Here is a 21508-nt window from a genome sequence, read left to right as displayed (position 1 = left end):
CTTGTGCTACAGCTGTCTGTTTTCCTCTGTTCCTAATGACTCGTGCCCATTAATTGCACTAGTTCCCCCCCGTGTCCAATAGGATGCTCATGGCGTAGTATCTCCAGCTTTCTGCTGTGCTCCCTTTCTGTGCTGGCAGTGGCTGGGGGAGGAGGAGGCAGCAAATGTGGCTGAAATTGCTTGAAATGCCCAAAACTTCCTAGTGGGACTGACAGTCTTGATGTGATGGATAGCGTGAGAGTCATCCTTGGTTTTTAGGAGAACAGGCCAAACAGGGCTGCTGGTTCAGACGGAGTCAGTGTGCGGCCGTTAACAGGATGACGGGCTGATGCAATCACAGAAATAATAGAATCATAGAACCTGTGCACTAAGCACGTGCTCGAGAGTTAAACAGGCATTTAACTGCTACAGTGCGTCCTGGTGTTTAATGAAATGGGATTTTGTTGTTGAATTGTAAATGCGAGCACTGTTTGAGCTAACAGTAGATATGAAATATAATGGCAAAGATACATGGTTTTTATAATTTTATAAATGAGCTGTTTTAAGGAATCACTGAAGTGGCTTTGAATTTATCTTTACAGAAGCCCATCTAGAAACAACATAATCACATACTTTCTAAAGTAGATTTGAATGGAGGTACTGCAATAAATGCTAATACTCACATGCTACTGCAGTATAACTTTTTATAGTTGAATTATGTTTCTTGCTGATGAGTCTTCTCTTCCCTCCACACATATTTCCAGTTCCTCCCAATATTGTTGGCTCTGAGATGCCCACTGAGGTCAGCGTCCTCCTGGGAGAAAGCACCCAGCTGGTCTGCGATGCCGACGGAGTGCCCGCGCCTGCTGTGCAGTGGCTTAAGGATGGAAAAACCCTTGCCAGCGATGATTTACAAAGAATAAGGCAAGCAAAACTAAGCAGACGTTCTGTTCTCTTCTTGTATCATTTTAAACCTCAGAGAGCCCTAAAGAGTATAAAAAAGGGGGCCCTAAGGAGGGAGTGTAAAGAGGTACTGAGTCAGGTTAAGAACATCATCTCCCTCTTTACCTTCTGTAAAATACTTTGTTACTAATTTGATTTTTTTTCTTTTTTTTTTCTTTTTTTTTTGGTACAGAGATAAGTATATATCTATTTCTTTCTCAGTTAATAAGTTCCATTAAAGTTTATCAGGTTCCTTAAATTTTAGTTAGGTCAATGAGTTCCATTAATTTCCTTTGGAGCGGAAAGATCCGAGACATGGAAACATTTTACTCTTGATTCTTTTTGTTGTGGGTTTTTCAAAAGCCTGGTTGGAATTGAATCCTAATACAAGGTTAAACAGGACATCTCTGGGAAAAACTTCCTAGCCTATCTCTAATAATATTTTGCAGAAAAACAATGGTTCTCTTGCTGAATTACGGAGAGGATAGAGGTAGTTGATTTAAATGTACAAAAGTGACTGTTTATTTGCCAGGTCATAGGAATACATAAACAAACTCGCTGTATTTTATGACCTTCCTTATAGAGTAACTCCAGATGGCAGCACATTAAACGTTGCCAGCGCTCTCAGTTCTGATACAGGAAAATACACTTGTGTGGCTACTAATCCTGCAGGAGAGGAAGACCGAATTTTCAACTTGAATGTATACGGTGAGTTTTCACAGATGCAAAACTGCAGTCTGGTCCATAATCCCGTCTTTGTAAGCGCTCCCAAGAGAGGGCCAAGGAATGAATGCCTGTCTTCAGGGTAATGCTACAGTCATGTGTTTCCAATTTCATGTACTGTAGATATCACAGTATATGACACAGGATGTTCTGTCAACGACAAAACGATTGAAATCACTGGTGTTCGGGGATAAACAGAATTTAAACAGAAATTAATTCCTTTGGTGTATTTCATAATAGAGGAATTTTGCTTGCAGTGATGCTTTTTTTTCTTGTAGATTTACTATGATACTGCTTTCTTCTTGTATTAGTTTATCTTCACTAATTCCCACAAAGTACATCAGCTAAACCCCAGAGTAGTAAGATAGGCAACTAACAGTTAAAGGTCCCTAGAGTTTAAAAGAAAAGTGAGAGAGTTTTGGATAAAATTCTTTCCTTGCACAATTTGATGTACAGAAGATAGTGAGCGTATTTCTTTTTTAGCATGGTAGAGAGTGGACATTTTAATTTGTGAAAAATGTGTTCATGAAGTACAATGACTAACGTGAAAGAGGGGGGAGTTCTGCAAAGGCAGCGTTTATCAGTTTTGTGTCTGTCCCAGTTATACAGAGACTCAGAATCAATTAGAATACGAGCAGAGTAGCAAGAGATGAGCGTTGATACAATAAATAACAATATTGAATGACCACATCAGATCCTCTGGGGACAGAATGGCACTACGCAACAGTGGAGACTTTTGTGGACAATTTTTATCAGTTGAGGTTCGAGCAATAACCAACTTAAATGGTCTGATCTGTGCGACTGTCGTGGTGCCTGATGCAGTCTGAAGTCAGACAGCACCTGGAGCTGCTGTGGCTGGGCCTTCCGGGTGTAGTGAGTCCCCTCTTACCCCAAGACCAAAACTAAAAAGCCCATAAAGCAGTTCCGTTAGAATAATCAGCCACAACCCCCAACTAGGCATTTCAAAATTTTCTATATTTAAAAATTAAGGCAGCGTGTACATCTAGAAGTTAATAAACTAGCTGTCCTCTTGCATGGTTCTAGCTTTCCCTTTTTTAAAGATTTATTTAAGTGGGTAAGTTTGAGTGGCAACAAACTGCCAAGTCCCATGTGGGGGTTCAGCCCATCCCCTGCATTGTCCTTGTCACCCCATGAGCTTCAGGCTCTGGGCTCCCTCGCGTCTGCTACAGCCCGATAAATCACATAGATCATTCTACTATCCTTCTAAAGTGCATCTGATTTTATATAGGTAAATGGCTATTTACTAGTGCTTAATATTATTGTTAGAGGATTTGCTGTTTAAAAAAATGGGGAGCTTCTCATTGAATTGCCTACGGGGCATTAGGTGCCAGATTTCCTGCAAGGTAACACATGTGGAATGATTTTAAGAGCCAGTTTTAATATCTTCCTTTTCAATATTTACAAAACGTAGTTCCTCCAACAATAGCCAATAATGAAGATGAAGCAGAGGACCTCACTGCCCTTTTGGACACCTCCCTAAATATTGAATGTACTGCTACTGGAACCCCAGCACCACAGATAAACTGGCTAAAGAACGGCCTTCCTCTGTCTGTCTCCTCCCAAACCAGGTTGCTGTCAGCTGGGCAGATTCTCAGGTTGGTTTTCATTTTTTTTTAACTAACTGAGTTTCCTGTTCCCTTTTGTTTGATCAGCATAAATCTGCTAGTGGTTTTGGAAGCAAGAATCAAATTTGATCCACACCGTGTCATAATAAAGATAATGCATTCCATGTACAGCTTGCTTAAAATGATTTTCTCTTTAGGCTTGCCCGAGTGCAGGTATCTGATACTGGGGTGTACACTTGTGTAGCATCTAACAGGGCCGGAGTGGACAACAAACATTACAGCCTTCACGTTTTGGGTGAGTTTCTCCGAAATGCTTTATGTACAGAATCTTATTTCTTAATTTCTTAAACCTAATATTCAGTTTTCTTTCTGACCAACACAAAGTTGCAACCAGCCACAAATATATCTTACAGAGGTAGTTATTAGGGAAACATTAACTTTTTGATGTGGTGGATTTTTTTAATGGAAAGCTTTTTAACGCTAGAAGAGTCCTTACTTGAATTGGAACCCATAATGTATGATTTCTGAGTGGATTTTAACACATGCTAAACATAAGCGTAAGTGGGGAAGTGCAAAAAGATACCTGAATTCCAACTATCTTATATTCAGAATTAACATCTGGGTCGTACTCTGCATGAACCGGATCTTTGTTTCTCGGCAGTACCACCGAGCTTGGATAACGCAGGAGGAACAGAGGATGTGACTGTAGTAAAAGGCGGTTCAGCTTCGATGAAGTGTCTCACGGATGGCACTCCTGTCCCCACCATGTCCTGGTTTAGAAATGGACATCCCTTAAGCCCGGGAGCTCACCTGACGTCGAGTAACCAAGGAATGGTCCTTCATTTTGTAAAAGCAGAGATCGGTGATGCAGGCAAATACACTTGTGTAGCATCCAACGAAGCTGGAGACATCAGCAAGCACTTTTCCCTAAAAGTGCTGGGTAAGTGTTCACCTTTCACTTGAACAAAATGCGAGCAGTAAATGAGTATCTACTCAGGACAATTAAAACCTCTGGGGATAAGGAGTACTTTCAAGAAACATTTACTGTGATAAATGACAGAAATAAGGAAATGGAAGATACCTAAACATCTGTGAATGTGTAATATAGTCTGTATTTTTCCCAACGTTTCAGGATTACTGAAATACGCTACGATTAATAGTAAACTAATCTACAAAGCAATTTGGTTTAAAATAACTAACTTTTGTTAGTAGAAACTCAGCTTCACAGGATGACAGCACCGCTGAAGGCATAGCTGAAGGTACGACAGGTAAAGGACTAAAAAAAAAAAATTTTCACTGATATTATATAATATATTTTACCTGGGATTATGAAAACGTTTTTGAACTAATAATTCCAACTCAAAAAGAGAGAGGCAGATGAAAATTCCATGAGATACTCAGTGAGTTCACGACACAGTCAGAAATGATAGTAATGTAGGCTAATTCTCCCAGCTCTAAGCACAAGGCTGTGTATCAGGTTTTATAGGCTTTTTGAGTCGATGAAGGACTCAAATGTTTTTCCTTCCACAGAGCCGCCTCACATCAACGGTTCGGATCAAGCAGAAGAGCTCTCTGTCGTCGTTAACAACCCGCTGGAACTCCTCTGCATCTCTTCTGGCATTCCAGTCCCCAAAATCTCATGGATGAAGGACGGGCGCCCGCTTCTGCAGAACAATAATGTTCATATCCTAAGAGACGTCCTTCGAATAACCAGTGCTCAGGTAGAGGATTTGCTTCAAAATAGGCTCAGTTTTGCAAATGGAACTGCCTGCTGTTCGGACCATCCTAAGAGGTGTCGTAAAAAGCCTCTATAAAAATCATCCACCTGCACTTGTGGTTGGAGAAGGCATTTTCCCATGCAGAACGAGCACCAGTGTTAGGGCTTGAGAGTGCTCAAGCATTTCTTCCTCTTCTGAGAGTTATTACTTCAAGTTCATTTCAGTGTTCTGTCATTTTTTTATTTATTGGTACTCCTGTCTTTTTCTGGGTTTATTTCTGGTTTTAGTCTGTATCGCTTATACGTTTTTTTCCATTTTCTGCCTATTGTCGCTATCTCTTGCTTTTCTTCTTTTGTATTTTCCATTTCCTCCTCAGCCTTTCTTCTCTTTCCATTAGCTCAGATTTTCCTATTATATTTGTTTCGCACATGTATAAACCATAGCTTCCAGAGCAGAGCGGCATTTGCAGTCGTCTGTGTGCAAGCTAAGAAAAAATAAATAAAGACAATACAAAGACTGTCAGATGAATCTGGTCAAGAAAAAAAAAAAAGTCCATGGAAAAAATAACCTTCACAAACCTGCCCGATAGGCAGCATCACAAAGAGAAGAGTTCTTGCTGCAGACACATTATCCAGAGAGATTTTGAGGTCCTGCAACTCCGAAACCATCTCTGTACAATCCCACCATGGAAAAATAAAGAAGTTTTCAAGAACTGTATTAATTTCTTTTCATGCATTCCGTATCTATTTTGTTTGCATTTGAGTGCTGCCTGTTCTATGTTGTTGCCAATGTTTGTATTTCAGTTTTTCTGAACTGTTCCCGTATTCCGAGGTTTCAGCTGAAATTGTTGATCTGTTTCTAGGTGGAGGACACAGGAAGATACACGTGTCTGGCATCTAGCCCAGCAGGAGATGATGACAAGGAATATTTAGTAAGAGTGCATGGTAAGTTTAATTTTTGGGGAAAAAAAAATTCCTTCAAATCATAAACTACTAAGGTATGTATCAGTATCTCATTAAATAAGCTACATATTAATAAAGAAGTAATATTCAGTGTTTTGAGAAAATGATATCACACCATATGATCATAATTAACACTTCTGAATAACGGTAACTATTCTGAATATGATACACAATTAATAGAGAAAGTTCCACCTGATGTGTCCAATTTCTGTTATAATTCCAAGTCCTACATTTTGAATTCCTGGGAAGGTTATAGATATAATTATTCAGCTGGATTGGATTTATTGTGCTTACTGAAAAAGGATGTGAATTATACTGATATTTATGATCATCTCAGTTTTTCAGTAGAAAAAGGTAAGAAATGTATTTAGAAATGAATACATAACATGTAATGACAGTAAAGGAAGTATAAATGGGACTCGTGCAGTTCTACCATATGCCTCAGGTTTCTTTTTGAAGATTATGGCTCCCATGTTTGTTGACAAACTCGGATGATCTCTGCTCCATCTGGCTTAAATGCCGGTACTCTCTCTGAGAATGGACTTCAAATTAATTTCTGTCATAGTAGTTTCCAGTGTGTGACCTAAGAAACAAATTCACCAGTACAAATGTGATATATTTAACACAGATATTGGAAAGTAGAACTAATTAGTGATACTGTAGCTTTGCATTTATTTTAAATTTAAGAAATAAATTGGAAATTTTCAGTGAATAATTTTAATGGTTACTCATATGTGTGGTGTTTATTTTTTTTCTTAATTTTGGTAACAGTTCCTCCTAACATTGCTGGTACCAGTGGTCCGCAGGACATCACCGTGTTGCAGAACAGACAAGTTATACTGGAATGCAAGTCAGATGCTGTGCCACCTCCCACAATCTCGTGGCTCAAAAATGGAGAAGTCTTAGAGGTATAGTGGTTATGCTATTTGTACTGGTCCTCTGCTCCCTTTAGTTTCTTACACATAGCGCTTGAGGTTTCTTATTCAGCTCACTTCAGTGCAGTCCGAGTTCTGGAGCTTTGAGTTCAAGAGCAGCCGAGTAGCCCCAGCACACCCACAGTTAGTCCTCACGAGTCCCTGAAGCCAGGACGCGTGTGAAGTGGCCATCCCGCTGTTACTTGTTCTTTTTTCCTTTAGGGGGATCCCTTGCTCCTCCTGGATCCTCTGCACAATGCTAGAAGCCTTTGGTATACTCCTGAATGGCTTCCCAGGAAAGGTAGCTGAGAAAAGACCGCACTACATGTTCCTTTGGGTATATTATGCATCCTCCTATTCTAGTAGCATTTAGAAAGGAATTAAAATTCTTAACGTTGGAAAAAAAAAAGAAAATGGGTTCCTGTTCACCACAGTTTTGTATCAAGCACATCTTTTTCACCCAGAATTCCAGGTAGTCCCATGTTAAGGCATCAAGCGTTTGCTGATTGAGAGACAATTAGCAAGATGAGGGTGGTTGATAGAAAAATAATTTTTTACTTCACATCCTCTGCTTTGGGATCACTCAGAAACCAGGTACTTTCAGTTTGAACCATTTACGTTCAGTTATTAATTGAACTTCTTTAATTGATAATTTTTCTTCAATTGATCTTTATTCATTAATGAAGAGGAAGCAAATTCCGCTTAATAATTATATCTCCTCTAACTGTAGTCCATCAGTAGTCTTCGCCCAAAGTTCTGCTTATTTACTTTCCTTCTGACATGCCATTCTTCAGACTCTGTTGTAAATTTAGAAGAACGAAATGTTAGTGGAAGACGTAAGAATATGGTGGGCAATCATGCCTTACCAGGTGCCGCTAGGGAACGTCACCTGAATATAGCACAAGAACTGGCTGGTTCTACAGAAACGCTCTTCTTCCGAATGATTAATTCTTTAATTGGCTAGTGATTCATTGATTTTTTTTTTTAAATGAAAGAATGGTTGAACAAGGCTTGGAAGTTAAGTATGCGAATACTTTTTCCCTCCGTGTTCCTTGGAAAACTTGTGTTTTAAAAGCAGTAATTAACGAAAATAAACCACGAAAAGAAGCCACTGTTACAAATATTCCCCAGAAAACCAAGCGCTAGAGGAACACTATGATAGATGTATGTACTCAGCTGATAACCTGTGCATTCGCTTTTGTCTTCTCTTGCCTCATGAATTGATGTCGGTGTGTGAGGGCTGAGGCACCTTGCTTGGTCAGTCCCTGCCTTTTGATTTATGATAGAGTAGGGAATTTCGATCTCTAGAATCAGCACCGAATTTAAGTTACACATTTACTTTAGACTTGGTTTGTCGTGTGTCATTTAAGTAGCAGACTCAGGTTCATTCTGTTCCGTACTATCCTTTTCATTCTCCAGCTTTATATAAATATATACTCCAGATACCAGGAAAACATTGATGTCCTCCTGGATGCTTTCTCAACCTCAAAAAAGTATAATAACCTACTAATACTAAGCAGCTGGGGAAGAGCTCTCCTCATGTGTAGAAAGAGAGGTCCTCTGGGGCATATCATCCTCCTCATCTGGGAAAATTCAGGTTTCACAGTGACAAGAGCGGACTGGAGAAAGTCAGGTTTTCAATTTAAATCCTCACTGCTGCTTGTGAAACAGCCTTGTGGTGGAGGGTGTCGTTCCTCCTGGTTTCGTTGGCTTGCACTGTGCACGTTTTGAGGTCTCTTCTAGATTTCTGGACGTTTAATGCTATAATGGTGCAGCACCACCAGTTCTGGTAGCAGAACTATAGAAAGATCTGACTTCTAGCAGCTTTGGAGTCCTTGCGCTCTTCATTGATTTGGAAATGCACTTTGAGTGTTACAAAAAGTAGGTAGGAGCATCTCGACCTAATCTGGCTTTATTTAAACACTAAAAGAATTGCCGAATTTTTCAAAGGTAGGGTTTTCTGCCATGCTTTGAGTAGAACATAAGCAGTAAACGATCCCTTCACTGCCTGCTTTTTGTCGCCTATATGCTTCTGTGTTTAGAAACTAATAGCACAGGCTGTGTACTCAATGGGAAATCCCCGTTATTACCCCAGATCTGGCTGTCTGTAACCCACATTTCACCTGTGAGGCTCCAGCACCGCTCTTTACTCAGCGCTGGTAGATTTACCGAGTTGGTGCCTCATATGAGCCCTTGCTTTACTAGGGTAGCAGTGCAGACCCAGAGGAGTTTCTCCTCTCTGTTGTAGCTGCTGTTCTCAGAGCTTCCAGCCGAAAGAGCAGATGGGAACGGCGGCTTTCCATTTCATCCAACGTGTGGGCAGCACTTACTGGAAAAGTTTGAGTTTCCATTCTTTTTCTACTGTTTTTTTTCATCAGGTTTTTGAACACTTGTAGTTGATATTACTGTCAGTCGTTCGTACGGATCTGACCCAGACTGGTTGTGGTAAAAAAAGCTTTGAGTTCAAAGGGCTCCTTAGCAGGTGCTCCGGAGCTGTCACGGAGCTGAGAAGACCAGGATCCTCATTGTGAGAAATGCTGGCTAAGAAACTTAATAGGCTAAGTTTGTGCTGGCTCCCACGTGATCAAGACTGTGATGTTTGAAGAACAGTGTAGAAAAACTCATATTTCTTCTGCCTGTAGTGTACATGGATTGAAAAAAAAAACAAAAACCCCACAACCAACCAAATCAATAAATTCATTGTGTGCTATAGGATGCCCCTTTCCATGAAAACTCAAAAGCCCTTTAGCTATGTAACCCCAAAAAGCTGTCTTATGCAGGCACAAATCCAAGTAGGGGTTTCAAGGGAAAACCACTAAGCAATGATAATTTGTTAAAACTTTGTTTACCCTATTCTGTTCATGGATGTAAACAAAGTTAAGCCCGCAACGAATTCAGTCCCTGGTTTATTTTCTGCCTTCTTTCATGGCTTTTATTACTCTGCAATGACAGAATGGTCTGTGTGCATGAAGAGAACAATGTTAGAGTTAAATTTGTCAAACTCTCTCTCTTTCCCCTTAGGGAAGTCCTCGGGTTCGAATCCTCTCCAACGGGCGATACCTGCAGATCAACAATGCTGACCTCAGCGATACAGCGAGCTATACGTGTGTGGCAAGTAACATTGCAGGAAAAACGACCAGGGAGTTCCTGCTGACAGTACACGGTAAAATCATGGATCCGGTCTTGTGCGTTTTCATCTTTGCATGGTATTTCTGCAGGAGTTTAAACGGCAAGAAGGAAGCAGTAGGAGTCTCTTTCTAGCCAAGCTCTGGCTGCTTAGGCTGTGTCTAAACTGTGGGACTGCGTGCGTTGCGTTCTATGTGCCGCTGTCGGAGTCCGCAGCTGTCCCCCCGGCTAAAGGACCTGCTGGGGACTCACTGGGGCTCCCCCTCCATCCGTCTGTGCTCTCTGCTCTTGGAGGGTGCTGGGCATCCAGCCATCGTCCTGGTCCCGAGTCAGGATGTGAGTGAACGCCCCAATCCAGGACTGACAAATGCTTTTGGACAAATTTAGAGAAATTCTTAAAAGCACATGACTGGCGCCTTGGGGTACTCGCTTTCATAGCTGGCTTGGCCACTAGTTTTGTAAGTTATTTGAAAATTGTGGCTTGTTCTCTGCACCTGTAAGCAGGACACAGCAGGGAGATGGGGCTTGAAGGGCCCTACTCACTCAGTATCTGTCCTCTGCTACCGCAGGCCAGAAATTCATTTTAAACCTGTTTATTTTCTCACCTCTGGTCTGATGAGAAACTGTTCTATTCTCAAACTCAGGTGATGATAAGAAACTTTTTTCATATATCTGTCTGTTCACAACCCAACCATATGTACCTACATTACACTGTGCCCGCCCAGTGACTCTCCTTACTGGTCCAATTAAAATTCTTTTTTCTCCTTAATTTTTAATTCTGAAGCAAGGATATCACTACAGCCTTATTGTGCTGAATGAAATATGCTGAGCTCTTTTACTGTTTTAGCTATATGATAACCTTTGCAGTAACTTTTAAAGATGATCTTTACAGCGCATTTCAGACAAACTTTCTTTTTCATTCCCTACTGCATCACGGCAATTATTGTGCACTACACAAAATGGTAAGAAACTTGTTTTTGTCATGGCACTCATTCCTGTACCTGTTAGGGCATCTGTGTTTTGGTGTGTTTAGTTTCAGTCATTGCAGCACAAAGTTTTTTTCCGTATATTACCCATGATTTTCCCTTTGCAGTGGCTCCTACAATCCGAAGCGGCCCTCAGACTGCGGTTGTGCGGATAAATGCTTCTGCTGTTGTGGAGTGTGCTGCAGAAGGGGTACCGACCCCGAGAGTGACGTGGAGGAAGGATGGGGCTGTTTTTACTGGAAACAATACAAGGTATTGTCTAAAAGTCAACATAAATATTATTCATTAATTCTTAAGAATTTATTCGTTGTAGAAAGCTTAATTAGATGTCTGCTGCTTGTGAATTAGTTTTGTTTTCACAGATCAGAACTAATATTTGAACTATCATCTTGACTAGACCCAAAGGTGGAAAACACTGTGATAGAAACTGTAATAAAAAGTTGTTCGACAAACAACTTTTCGTAGCGGTACCAAACGTTTAATCCTTTTATTCTTAAAAAGGACAAAAAAACCTCCTCCGACAACGAAATGTAATAATTCTTCTGATAGTAAAGATTTTGAACAGGAAACATGAAAGATCTTTATTTTTTTTATACAGTTTTGGGTGAAGCCAAGCAATTCATGCAGGCTAAAAGCTACTCGAGTGTGCTCTGTAGTTTCTAATATGTAAAACTTCGATGTGTGTTCTAGCACCAACTTATATTATAGTGAATGGTTTCTGTCTTTGGGTTGTTTTAAGGCGAAAGATTTTGGCATTTTCTGGAACTGAGTAAATGCTAAAGAGTTCAGTTACATTTCAAAGAAACAAGAAAATGTAAAAGCATCAATTAGAGTTTTTGAAGCCTAAATGAGAAGCCATAAAAAAGGGCTTTTGGATATTTTCTGCAAATCTGTCATCATTTATGTGAAATCACTATGTCAGCTAGATTTCAAAATTTCTCTGGGAAACAGATGTGCTGGGAAAGAGTGAAGTCAGAATAAGCACAAAAAATGAGAAAACTCTGAGTGCCCAAATTAAGACACCACGTGTTTTGGCTATTTGTTGGGTACCCTGAGTCACCTCTTCCTTCTGTGGTACCAGGATAGCCTATGGTTCTGCTGATGGATGATGGAAAAAATATACGGCTTTGTTTCAGATATTCCATGGCAGAGGATGGGTCTCTACACATCCACTCAGCACACGTTACTGACACAGGGAGATACGTGTGTATGGCAACCAATGCAGCTGGCACGGAACGCAGACAAATCGATCTGCAGGTTCTTGGTAAGAGTTTTCGTTTTAAACAAATATATGTTTTTACAAGTCTGAAGTCCAATTACATAATTCTTTTGTTCTGCTAGATCCAATGTTACGTTTAGCCCCTTATTAGTTTCTCCGCTAAAAAAAAAAAAAAGGAGGAAATTTATAGCCTTGGGAATACAACCCGGGTGTTCATGAAAAGAAGATACTTATTCCTTGTGCACTGGATCTAGAAAGAGTTGACACATCCTATGCTGTATGTTTAGTAAGTTTACTACTGTCAGCTTACTCTTTTGTAAAAAATCAAGGCTGTTCATTTCTCTCTCTATAGGTGAGGGGTGGGGTGTGCATGTATATATAATTATTCTGAATAATTCGGCTTTGTTTGTCTTTAGTCCCTCCAGCTATTGCTCCTGGACAGACGAACATTACAGTTACTGTAAACGTGCAGACCACTTTGCCCTGTGAAACCACTGGAATTCCCAGACCAGCAATTCGCTGGAAAAAGAACGGGCATCTGCTCAGTGTTGACCAGAACCAGAATACGTACAGGTGAGAAAAGTTTTCTTTTCACCGTGGGTTTAAAGTTTTCAGGGATGATTTTGGCACTTTAAAAAGCTAGCCATGCTTAAATGTAATCTTGTATAGCCAGCAATTTCAGCGGTCTGATTGCCTGAGAAGAAAAGAAGTATTTCAATGGCTTTGACTTTCTTCTCTTTTCTTTGTTCAGACTTCTATCTTCAGGTTCCTTAGTAATCATTTCTCCCACTGTGGATGACACTGCTGTCTACGAGTGCTCTGTGTCAAATGATGCAGGAGAAGATCAAAGAGCAGTTGAGCTCACTGTTCAAGGTAGAGGGGATATTGCTATTACATGTGTACGGCACCCAGAATTTCTTTGGGGCATTGACATGAGATTTTGATACCATTCTTTTATGTTACTGATATCCATAAGTCTCTGGTATTCCCAAGAAAGCTAAGTTATTTCCAAGAATTCATAAAAATGAAAATGGGCAAGTAACCTTTACACTCGTCTTCATTTTTAGTGCCCCCGTCCATAGCAGATGAAGCCACAGAGCTTTTGGTAACAAAGCTGTCTCCAGCAGTGATTTCCTGCACCGCCTCGGGGGTTCCTGCCCCCTCGGTTCATTGGACTAAAAATGGCATGAAGTTGCTTCCCAGAGGAGATGGCTACAGAATTCTCTCTTCAGGTACCGGAGCTCAGCCACAGAGAATCAATGAAAGGGTGTGATTGTGCACATCTAGGAGAAAATAATGAACTTAAATGCAAACAATCTCCCGTTTCTTAGAATAAAAATACAGACCCCTTCAGATGGATGCTGTAAGGCAGTTTTTCTGTGAATACAGGATACTGCTGTAGGTTCTAATGCTCGCTCTCTCTGCTGCAGGTGCTGTTGACATACCTGCTGCTCAGCTGGCCCACGCGGGACGATACACCTGCGAGGCGCGCAACACCGCTGGCTCCGCTCACCGTCACGTCACGCTTCACGTCCAGGGTAAGACGGGAACCTGAAAAAAAGGCTCATTCTGTCAGCAAACGCTGCGCGTCGAATACATCCCTGTGCTGCAGAGTAACGGTGAGGGCAGAGTGCGCCGTCACTACTGTCTTGCTCAACTGAATTGTAGATTATTCGCAAAGTCACTGCTCTGCATGGTACAACTCTCAGAACCCGGATAGAGCCCCCCAGTCCGTGCTGCTGAATTGTATTTTTGTAAGATTTTTGTGTCTTTGCTTTTTGGTAAGTTAAAATGTATGCGATGGGAAATTGCGTGAAGTAAGGCCATATTCTGTGCCCATAGTCACGCTGAACCCATCTGCTGTACTTAAGAGCACTTCCACTGAGCTCTTCGTAACGATGACAGAATTAGAGGCATTGCTCGTTCAGCTTTCTCAGGTTATGTGATTTTAGTATCTTCTATATTTTCTAACCTTGAAGGTTAAACCTGTTGCATTTTCCTTTTGATTTCATTCCCCAGAACCGCCAGTTATCCAGACTCAGCCGGGAGTGCTGGACGTCATTGTGAACAATCCCATTCTGCTCCCGTGTGAAGCGACGGGTACACCTCGACCTGTAATAACCTGGCAAAAGGAGGGAATCAACGTCATCACAACAGGTTTTTTTTCAGAATATTCAAACTTGGATATAAGGAACACGTTTATTTAAAAACAAAACACACACTCACAACCTTCTCTCCCCCCCCGCCAAAAAAAAAAGAAACAACAAAAAAAGTGTCATATTTTGCTTCTGTTTGTTTTAGGCAACAGTTACATGGTTCTTCCCAGTGGCAGTTTACAGATTGCAAAATCAGCTGTTGAAGATGCTGGCACTTACATGTGTGTTGCTCAGAACCCAGCTGGCACTGCTCTGGGGAAGATCAAACTGAAAGTTCAAGGTAAATAAATAATCTTTTACATTTTTCTAGTGATTTACAGCCAAAAAATTTGTGCACACTTTCTGCTGGTTAAAACACATTTCCGAGCAATAGAAATGGACCTGATGCTTTCCTATTTGATGTGATTCTGATTAGAGCCCAGGAGGTTTATTCTCTGTAGTTGTCTGTCTCTACTTTAGGATCCAAGTATGCTTTTAGGATTATTTTCACTAAGAACTGAAGAGTTCCGTACGTTTTACATCATCTAATTCTTTTAAAAAATTTTAAAATTCTTTTCAGTTCCTCCTGTGATCAAGTCCCACCTCAAGGAATATGTGGTTCCTGTCGATCAGCCGGCCACTCTGCCGTGTGAGGCTGAAGGTTCCCCGGGGCCACAGATCAGCTGGCACAAAGACGGACAGCAGATAACCGAGTCCATGAGAAGAAGAATCCTCAGCACCGGCGCGCTGCAGCTGGCGTTTGCGCAGCCCGGCGACGCGGGCCGGTACACCTGCATAGCGACCAACGCGGCGGGGTCCAGCAGCGCCGGCGTGGAGCTCACCGTGCACAGTAAGTGGGGCCGGACGGAGCAACGTGCGTTGGCACAGCGCGGAGCTGCGGCGGGTGAGGAGCTGGGACGTGACGTTCAGGAAAACTGTGCTGCTTAATGTGTGAGTTTTATTGGTTTGTAGTATCAGCCAGTTGCTTGAATTTAGGAAAAACATTACATTCCTTTAGCCGGGTTTATATTTCGTTAAAAGTATTTCCCACATTTCTCTGGCATGCTTAATGGTAGTCATTGACGGAGACAAGAAACAACACAGAAGATGCAGGCAATGATTTCTTCAGTCCAGTATTGTATGTTCTTACAGTAATGCTTGAATAATACGTACAGGTAAATCTTTTTAATAAACCTCCTCACAGTTCCACCCAAGATTCACAGTCCGGAGGCGCAGTACACGGCCACGGAGGGCTCCCGGGCTGTTCTGCCCTGCGCGGCGGAGGGGTTTCCGACACCAACAATAACCTGGAAGAAGGACAACACGCTGTTAACAGAGACAGCAGGGAAACACCGGGCTGTGCCAGATGGAGACCTCATTTTGGACAACGTTGTTGTAAGTTTCCTAAATCTAAGCTATGACTTGTCCGGTTTGGCAGTAACAAGACCCTGCTTCTCTTCACTCCTGGGTTAGTCTTTGTTTTATTTTGTTTTCTTGTTCTTAATGTTCCAGAGCCTTTATACATTTTTCATTTTCCACTGCGAAGTAGAGTATCCGTGAAAAATGTGTAGTGATAGTTCTCAGGAAGGGCAAAGGTCATCTTTCAAATTTAGAGGAAGTGAAAGAGTTCGGATGAGCATTTCTACTGAACGCGTGTTCCAAACCTTTGGAGATTCTGGTATCCATACAGAGGTAGTGTTGTGTAGGATATATCACAGTTGAAATTTCCCCAACATGCTTTCTTTCAGCCTGAAGATTCTGGCAGTTACACCTGTGTTGCTCACAGCGTGGCTGGGGAGGACACACTCGCTGTCACCCTGATAGTTCACGTACTGCCGGCTTTCACTGAACTTCCAGGAGATATCGCTTTGACTAAAGGAGAGCAGCTCAGATTAACCTGCAAAGCAACTGGGATACCCGTACCCAAAATAACGTGGACCTTTAACAATAACATCATTCCAGGTGGGTAACACCAGCTCTTAGTGGTCATTTCACTCTAGAGTTGTTTCCCCCACCCCCAGCATTGCAATTAGTTTAGGATAAGGAAGAAAAAACATCTAGAGAGAACAAACTTGTTAGGTGGTGATTTTGTGAGGAATATCTTCAGTATTATGCAATCGTAATTAAATTGCCTCCGAGACAAAGCTGTAAGGAAGACAGTTAAGATTTTGTTCCCCTTCTGTAGCCACTGATGCAACACATTAAATACATTCAGTATCTGATGACGTTTACTCAGCATCCAACAACTTACACTATTTCTCTTAAATATGAAGAAACCTCAGCAGTTCATAGAATGCGGGTGCACAAAGCTTGAAATTAAGGGACAACTGAAGTGAATACTGGCACGTGGGCAGATGTCCTACCAGTGACTTTTCAGTGCATTTCCGGGGTGTCTCAGAAATGAAACGGCCCAGTGCCACTGAGCTGCGCGGCTGAACCACACCGTAATTCAGACAGGCTCATGACAGAGCAGTCCCCGAGACACAGAAGTTTAAAATCCCCGCAGTGACCCTTTACTGCGTGTTCTCCCTTCAGCACAATACGATGATATAAATGGACACAGCGAGCTTGTTATCGAGAGAGTGTCGAAAGATGACTCTGGTACCTACGTCTGCAGGGCAGAAAACACAGTCGGCTCCATCAAAGCTATTGGGTTTGTGTATGTCAAAGGTACGTAAAATAACAGTACTCGTGGTCGCTATTGGACAGTGTCACACAGCTGTCGGTTTTGACAGTACAATCATAGAATCATAGAATGGTTTGGGTTGGAGGAGACCTTAAAGATCATCCAGTTCCAACCCCCTGCCATGGGCAGGGACACCTTCCAATAGACCAGGTTGCTTAAAACCCCGTCCAGCCTGGCCTTGAACCCTTCCAGGGATGGGACATCCACAACTTCTCTGGGTGACCTGTTCCAGTGTCTCACCACCCTCATGGGGAAGAATCTCTTCCTTTAATCAAAATCTCCCCTCTTTCAGTTTAAAACCATTATCCATAGTATTTGATGCCTTGTCTATGGCTAAATGGAAAAAAATCAAAACAGAAAGTCAGAGATGAATGATCCCTACCAGCAATTTCATTAAGGGTATTTTATTTTGATTCTGTGATTTCTCTGCCATCACTTGTTTTGTCAGAGCCTCCGGTCTTCAAAGGGGATTACCACTCCAGCCGAATCGAGCCCTTGGGTGGCAACGCGGTGTTGAATTGTGAAGTCAGGGGAGATCCACCTCCAACCATCCAGTGGAGCAAAAAAGGAGTTGGCGTTCAGATTAGCAGTCGGATCCAGCAGCTGAACAATGGTTCTCTCGCCATCTACGGCACTGTTGTGAGTCCCCGTGCCATTACGCTGTGTTTCTGCGTTGTGCTTGGTCAATAAAGGTGTTCCAGATCACAGCGCTTTGCAAGAGTGAGGCCAGACATTTAATCCACTTTTGCTTTTACATCTAACAACTGTTGTTTTAATTCAGACTAGAATTAGACTCAAAATCATTGTGACAAAAACCCCCCTGTGGGGCTGTCGTTCTCTTTAGTTGTCGAAAAGACTGAATCTACATATTAATCGTTGGTGTGTGAAATCCTGGTCGTGCGCAGTTAAATGGGAATTTTGCTTGTGACCTTGAAAGAGTGTGGGTTCTACACAGGTCAACTGAAAAGAAATTGCGTGTTCCATGTGCAAGTCTCTTGGCGTCTGAATTCCTGATATGAATGGCAAAACCCGTTTTTACCCCTGTAAACCAATGCCTGGATTTTGAAATGAGGTTAAAAACGGCACCTACCTTGAGTTCATTTAAGTAAAAAAACCAAAACCAAACCCAACAAATATTTGATCCTCAGAATTAAGCAGTTGAAGGAAATAAAACATGGAATAAGAAAAATAATTCACAATATCAGCTTCATGTTAATAAAGGTAAAATGCTGAGATATTCCGTATCAGCGTGCTTCTGAATATCTGGGGCACGCCACGCTGTGGTGCAGAAAATTCACTTAGAGGGGGTGCACTGCAAACTGAAACCCTCCCTACGTACACGCTGACTATTTGCTTTTTGTTCTTAAGAACGAAGATGCTGGTGACTACAAGTGCGTGGCTACCAACGATGCCGGCGCGGTGGAACGCAGCCTGACGCTCACGCTGCAGAGTAAGACCCAAAGCGATAAGTTCGATGCCACTAGGTTGGAGCGGTGACCTACGTCTAGATAGGTGCATGCAGCTCCCGTTGAGTTCCGGAGCTTGGGCGCTGCGCTGTGGGTTAAGATTCATCTCGTCTTTCTTCATTAAGTCTGGCCTAAGCTAGCGATTGAGGTCAAAGATGAGAAGCACATAGAGGTGATTCAGGCTCATCCAAGAAACCAGCTCAGAGTGGGGTGAATCACCTCTGAGAGGGCCGGTTCCTCTTGGTTGACTGGAGAGGACGTCTCTACAACTGGGTTAAACTAGACTCTTAACTTTTACATTAACAAACTTCTGTGAGATGAATCCCAGCTATCACTGACAGCATTTTATTTTTTGCAGAAAGCGGTATTTTGGAATTATTTTTTCACTGGTGGTAGAATTTCCGAATATGGCTCTTCTGTTACGGTCTCAAGCAGCGTGGCTCTGGTCTGTCTCAGTTGCCTCTGGACAGCATTAATAGCGCCTTCCTGCAGGTTTTACGAAAGGCAACACATTTTAGCAGTACAAGAAAACCGTGCGCTCATGGAGTCAGGCCTCAATCCCAACTTTCCTCCTCAGGTTGCTACATATTAAAAGCAGCCTACTTTTGTCATTTTAACTTGCATATAACCTTCCCTTTTGACAGTGGAAGATCAACCATAATAGTTTTAGTCAAAGTAAACAGACTTAAGATTTTTTTGCCTCTGTTCTGACCAGACCTTTAATATTCAGTACAATGAAAACAAATGTAACCTTGTGCTCTTGCCTGAATAAACGTTTCTCTTGCAGGTCCCCCCGTCATTACTGTGGAACCGGTAGGGACAGTGATTGAAGCGGGTGGCACGGCGATGCTGCACTGCCAGGCGCGCGGCGAGCCCCCCCCGACCATCGCGTGGTCCCGCCAAGGTCACCCGGTTGTGAGCGACGAGAGAGCGACTGTCCTGTCCAATGGCTCCTTGCGCCTCGTCGCAGCACGGAAGGAAGATACGTCTGAGTACGAGTGCGTAGCGAGGAATCTCGTGGGATCTGTTCTGGTTCGAGTACCGCTGACTGTCCAGGGTAGGTGTGCAAAATACGGGACAGTGACTGCAGACTGGTAGATGACAGCATTAATGGTGAATAGATGCGATCAAGATTTTATCTTTTCCATATTTGATGGCTAAGTTACTTTGTCTTCCATATACGCGTTAGGTACGTGTTAAATCTGGTCTGAGATGTCAGTGGGTTTCTACTTCATGTCACTTTGTTCCGTCGTACTCTGTGTGAGACAGATGGGTGTGATGGAGAGACATAAATAATAACGGAAGGATCTTGAGCTAGATCCCATCCTCAGAGCATGATACAAAACTTCGTTGTACCCCCACAGAAAAGCAGTTAGGAGCATAAGCAATATTTCAGAGCAGCTGAAGTATCCTCTGAACTGTAGGAAGATATTTCTGCCGCAGTGAAGATGTGAAGTGAGTTGGATTTCCACGTGTGGCTTACAAAGGGCATTTTTCACTTGGCCGTATCAATCTAAGAGAGTTCTAAGCACAAGCACGTTGCAAACGGCGTCGTTTTTCCCGTTGCAGTGCATGGCGGATTTTCCAGTTGGCTGGAGTGGCGACCTTGCAGCGTGACTTGTGGGCCAGGCGTCCAGGAGCGAGTGCGTCAGTGCAACAACCCCCTCCCGGCAAACGGCGGGAGGAGCTGTGAGGGGCCCGGCACAGACGTGCGCAGCTGCCACAACAAGCCCTGCCCAGGTATTGCTTTAATTAACTGATACTTTTAATGTGCCTTAATTGCCCTAACAGTGAGCTGTTATCACCACGGACCTTCACGGCAGATTAATTTTTCTAAGAAGCCGAAATTCATTTTGACTTTTGAGGAAAATTTCAATAAATACCGCATGCTTTTTTTTTTTTTTCAATTTTATTTTTTAATTGAAACTGCGGGGTTTTCTGTTTCGTAGTGGATGGCAACTGGTCGGAGTGGGGGCTGTGGGAAGAGTGTTCCAGGAGCTGCGGCCGAGGGAACAGGACCAGAAGCAGAACGTGCAGCAGCCCCGCGGCTCAGCAGGGCGGGCGGCCCTGCCGCGGCAGCGCCCTGGACTCCGTCGTGTGCAACGTCAGGCCTTGCCCAGGTAAGACGAGATGGCCTTAGAATTAATTGCATGAGGGGCTTTCTGTTTAGATTTCTGTCCTTTTTTTTTTGCCCACCCCCCCCGCCCCGAATTCTGTCGGCTTGTTTCAGCTTGTTAAATTATAAAAGAATTAGACTCTGAAATGTTTATTTCAATGTTGCTTGTAATGTGTTGAATGGCAGTAGTTTTTGGAAACAGAAGTAAGTGCAAGGAAAATTTTCTGCAATCTCTCTTCCCCCTCCCCAGTAAAAATGTTAAGTTTGTATTTTGATGTTTTTCGGTGTTTGTTACAATGTGGTCACACACACACTTGCTACTTTAAATCTACCATGCAAAGCCAATTAAAATGAAAAAAAAACTATTAAAAAGCCATGTAAAACATAATAGTTAGTAATTTAAGACATTATCAGCATGTTTTCCCCTGTTTTTTTTAATTTTCAGCCATGTCTTTCTCCTAACTAGCTGGATGTTCAGGTTTCCTTCCTCCCTTGGTAGCACTTGCCACATTTGACAGGCTGAGGTTTATTCATAACCCTTCACCACTGGCATGTTTCCTTCTGTGCAATATTTATTGTGTTGCTTTTTCCTTTTTTCATTGGCTTTGCCACCAAAACAACGCTAAAATGTTCCTCCACCATCCAGAGAGAAATGTCTCTAGATTTTGGCAACAAAACTGAGTTCTGGCTCCTGCTCGCCGGTGGCCGCGGGCGCTGTGCCAGCTCAGCCGGCCGGTCCCTTCCCCGCCGAGACCTCGGGCCTCGCTCGGGACAGCCGGGGAACTTGGGAAAACACCAGATCTGATCAAGTGTTCAGTTGTGCTGTTCCAAGACTGTAGTCAGGTGAAGTGATGAATTCACAAACAAACCAACCAACCCCAAACAAAACAGGAAAATAATTAGTCTGTCTTTCGGAAACTGTTGATCCGTTTCAGCTGTTGCTCAAGGCG

The 21508-nt window shown here is 42.5% G+C and overlaps 1 protein-coding gene across 3 annotated transcripts in view; it reads left to right on the top strand.

Annotated features, from left to right (window-relative positions):
- HMCN1 (hemicentin 1) overlaps window positions 1–21508 on the top strand; it is a 195873-nt gene that overhangs the window by 156269 nt on the left and 18096 nt on the right. For all 3 annotated transcript variants that reach the window (XM_065649133.1, XM_065649134.1, XM_065649132.1), the window contains exons 64-89: window positions 744–903; window positions 1505–1629; window positions 3077–3260; window positions 3428–3525; window positions 3892–4170; window positions 4761–4951; window positions 5811–5892; window positions 6682–6818; window positions 9846–9987; window positions 11044–11188; window positions 12073–12200; window positions 12572–12728; window positions 12907–13028; window positions 13223–13387; window positions 13586–13693; window positions 14175–14312; window positions 14457–14591; window positions 14871–15140; window positions 15495–15685; window positions 16039–16252; window positions 16826–16960; window positions 17425–17615; window positions 18345–18426; window positions 19230–19499; window positions 20012–20182; window positions 20392–20562. In XM_065649133.1, coding sequence (XP_065505205.1) covers window positions 744–903; window positions 1505–1629; window positions 3077–3260; window positions 3428–3525; window positions 3892–4170; window positions 4761–4951; window positions 5811–5892; window positions 6682–6818; window positions 9846–9987; window positions 11044–11188; window positions 12073–12200; window positions 12572–12728; window positions 12907–13028; window positions 13223–13387; window positions 13586–13693; window positions 14175–14312; window positions 14457–14591; window positions 14871–15140; window positions 15495–15685; window positions 16039–16252; window positions 16826–16960; window positions 17425–17615; window positions 18345–18426; window positions 19230–19499; window positions 20012–20182; window positions 20392–20562 — 4191 coding nt within the window. The remainder of the gene's footprint in view (window positions 1–743; window positions 904–1504; window positions 1630–3076; window positions 3261–3427; window positions 3526–3891; window positions 4171–4760; window positions 4952–5810; window positions 5893–6681; window positions 6819–9845; window positions 9988–11043; window positions 11189–12072; window positions 12201–12571; window positions 12729–12906; window positions 13029–13222; window positions 13388–13585; window positions 13694–14174; window positions 14313–14456; window positions 14592–14870; window positions 15141–15494; window positions 15686–16038; window positions 16253–16825; window positions 16961–17424; window positions 17616–18344; window positions 18427–19229; window positions 19500–20011; window positions 20183–20391; window positions 20563–21508) is intronic.

This window comes from Caloenas nicobarica, chromosome 20 (genome assembly GCF_036013445.1).
Source record: "Caloenas nicobarica isolate bCalNic1 chromosome 20, bCalNic1.hap1, whole genome shotgun sequence".
NCBI classification, from domain to species: Eukaryota; Metazoa; Chordata; class Aves; order Columbiformes; family Columbidae; genus Caloenas; species Caloenas nicobarica.
Note: the sequence above shows the minus strand (reverse complement) of the source record. Positions and strands in the feature narration are given on the sequence as shown.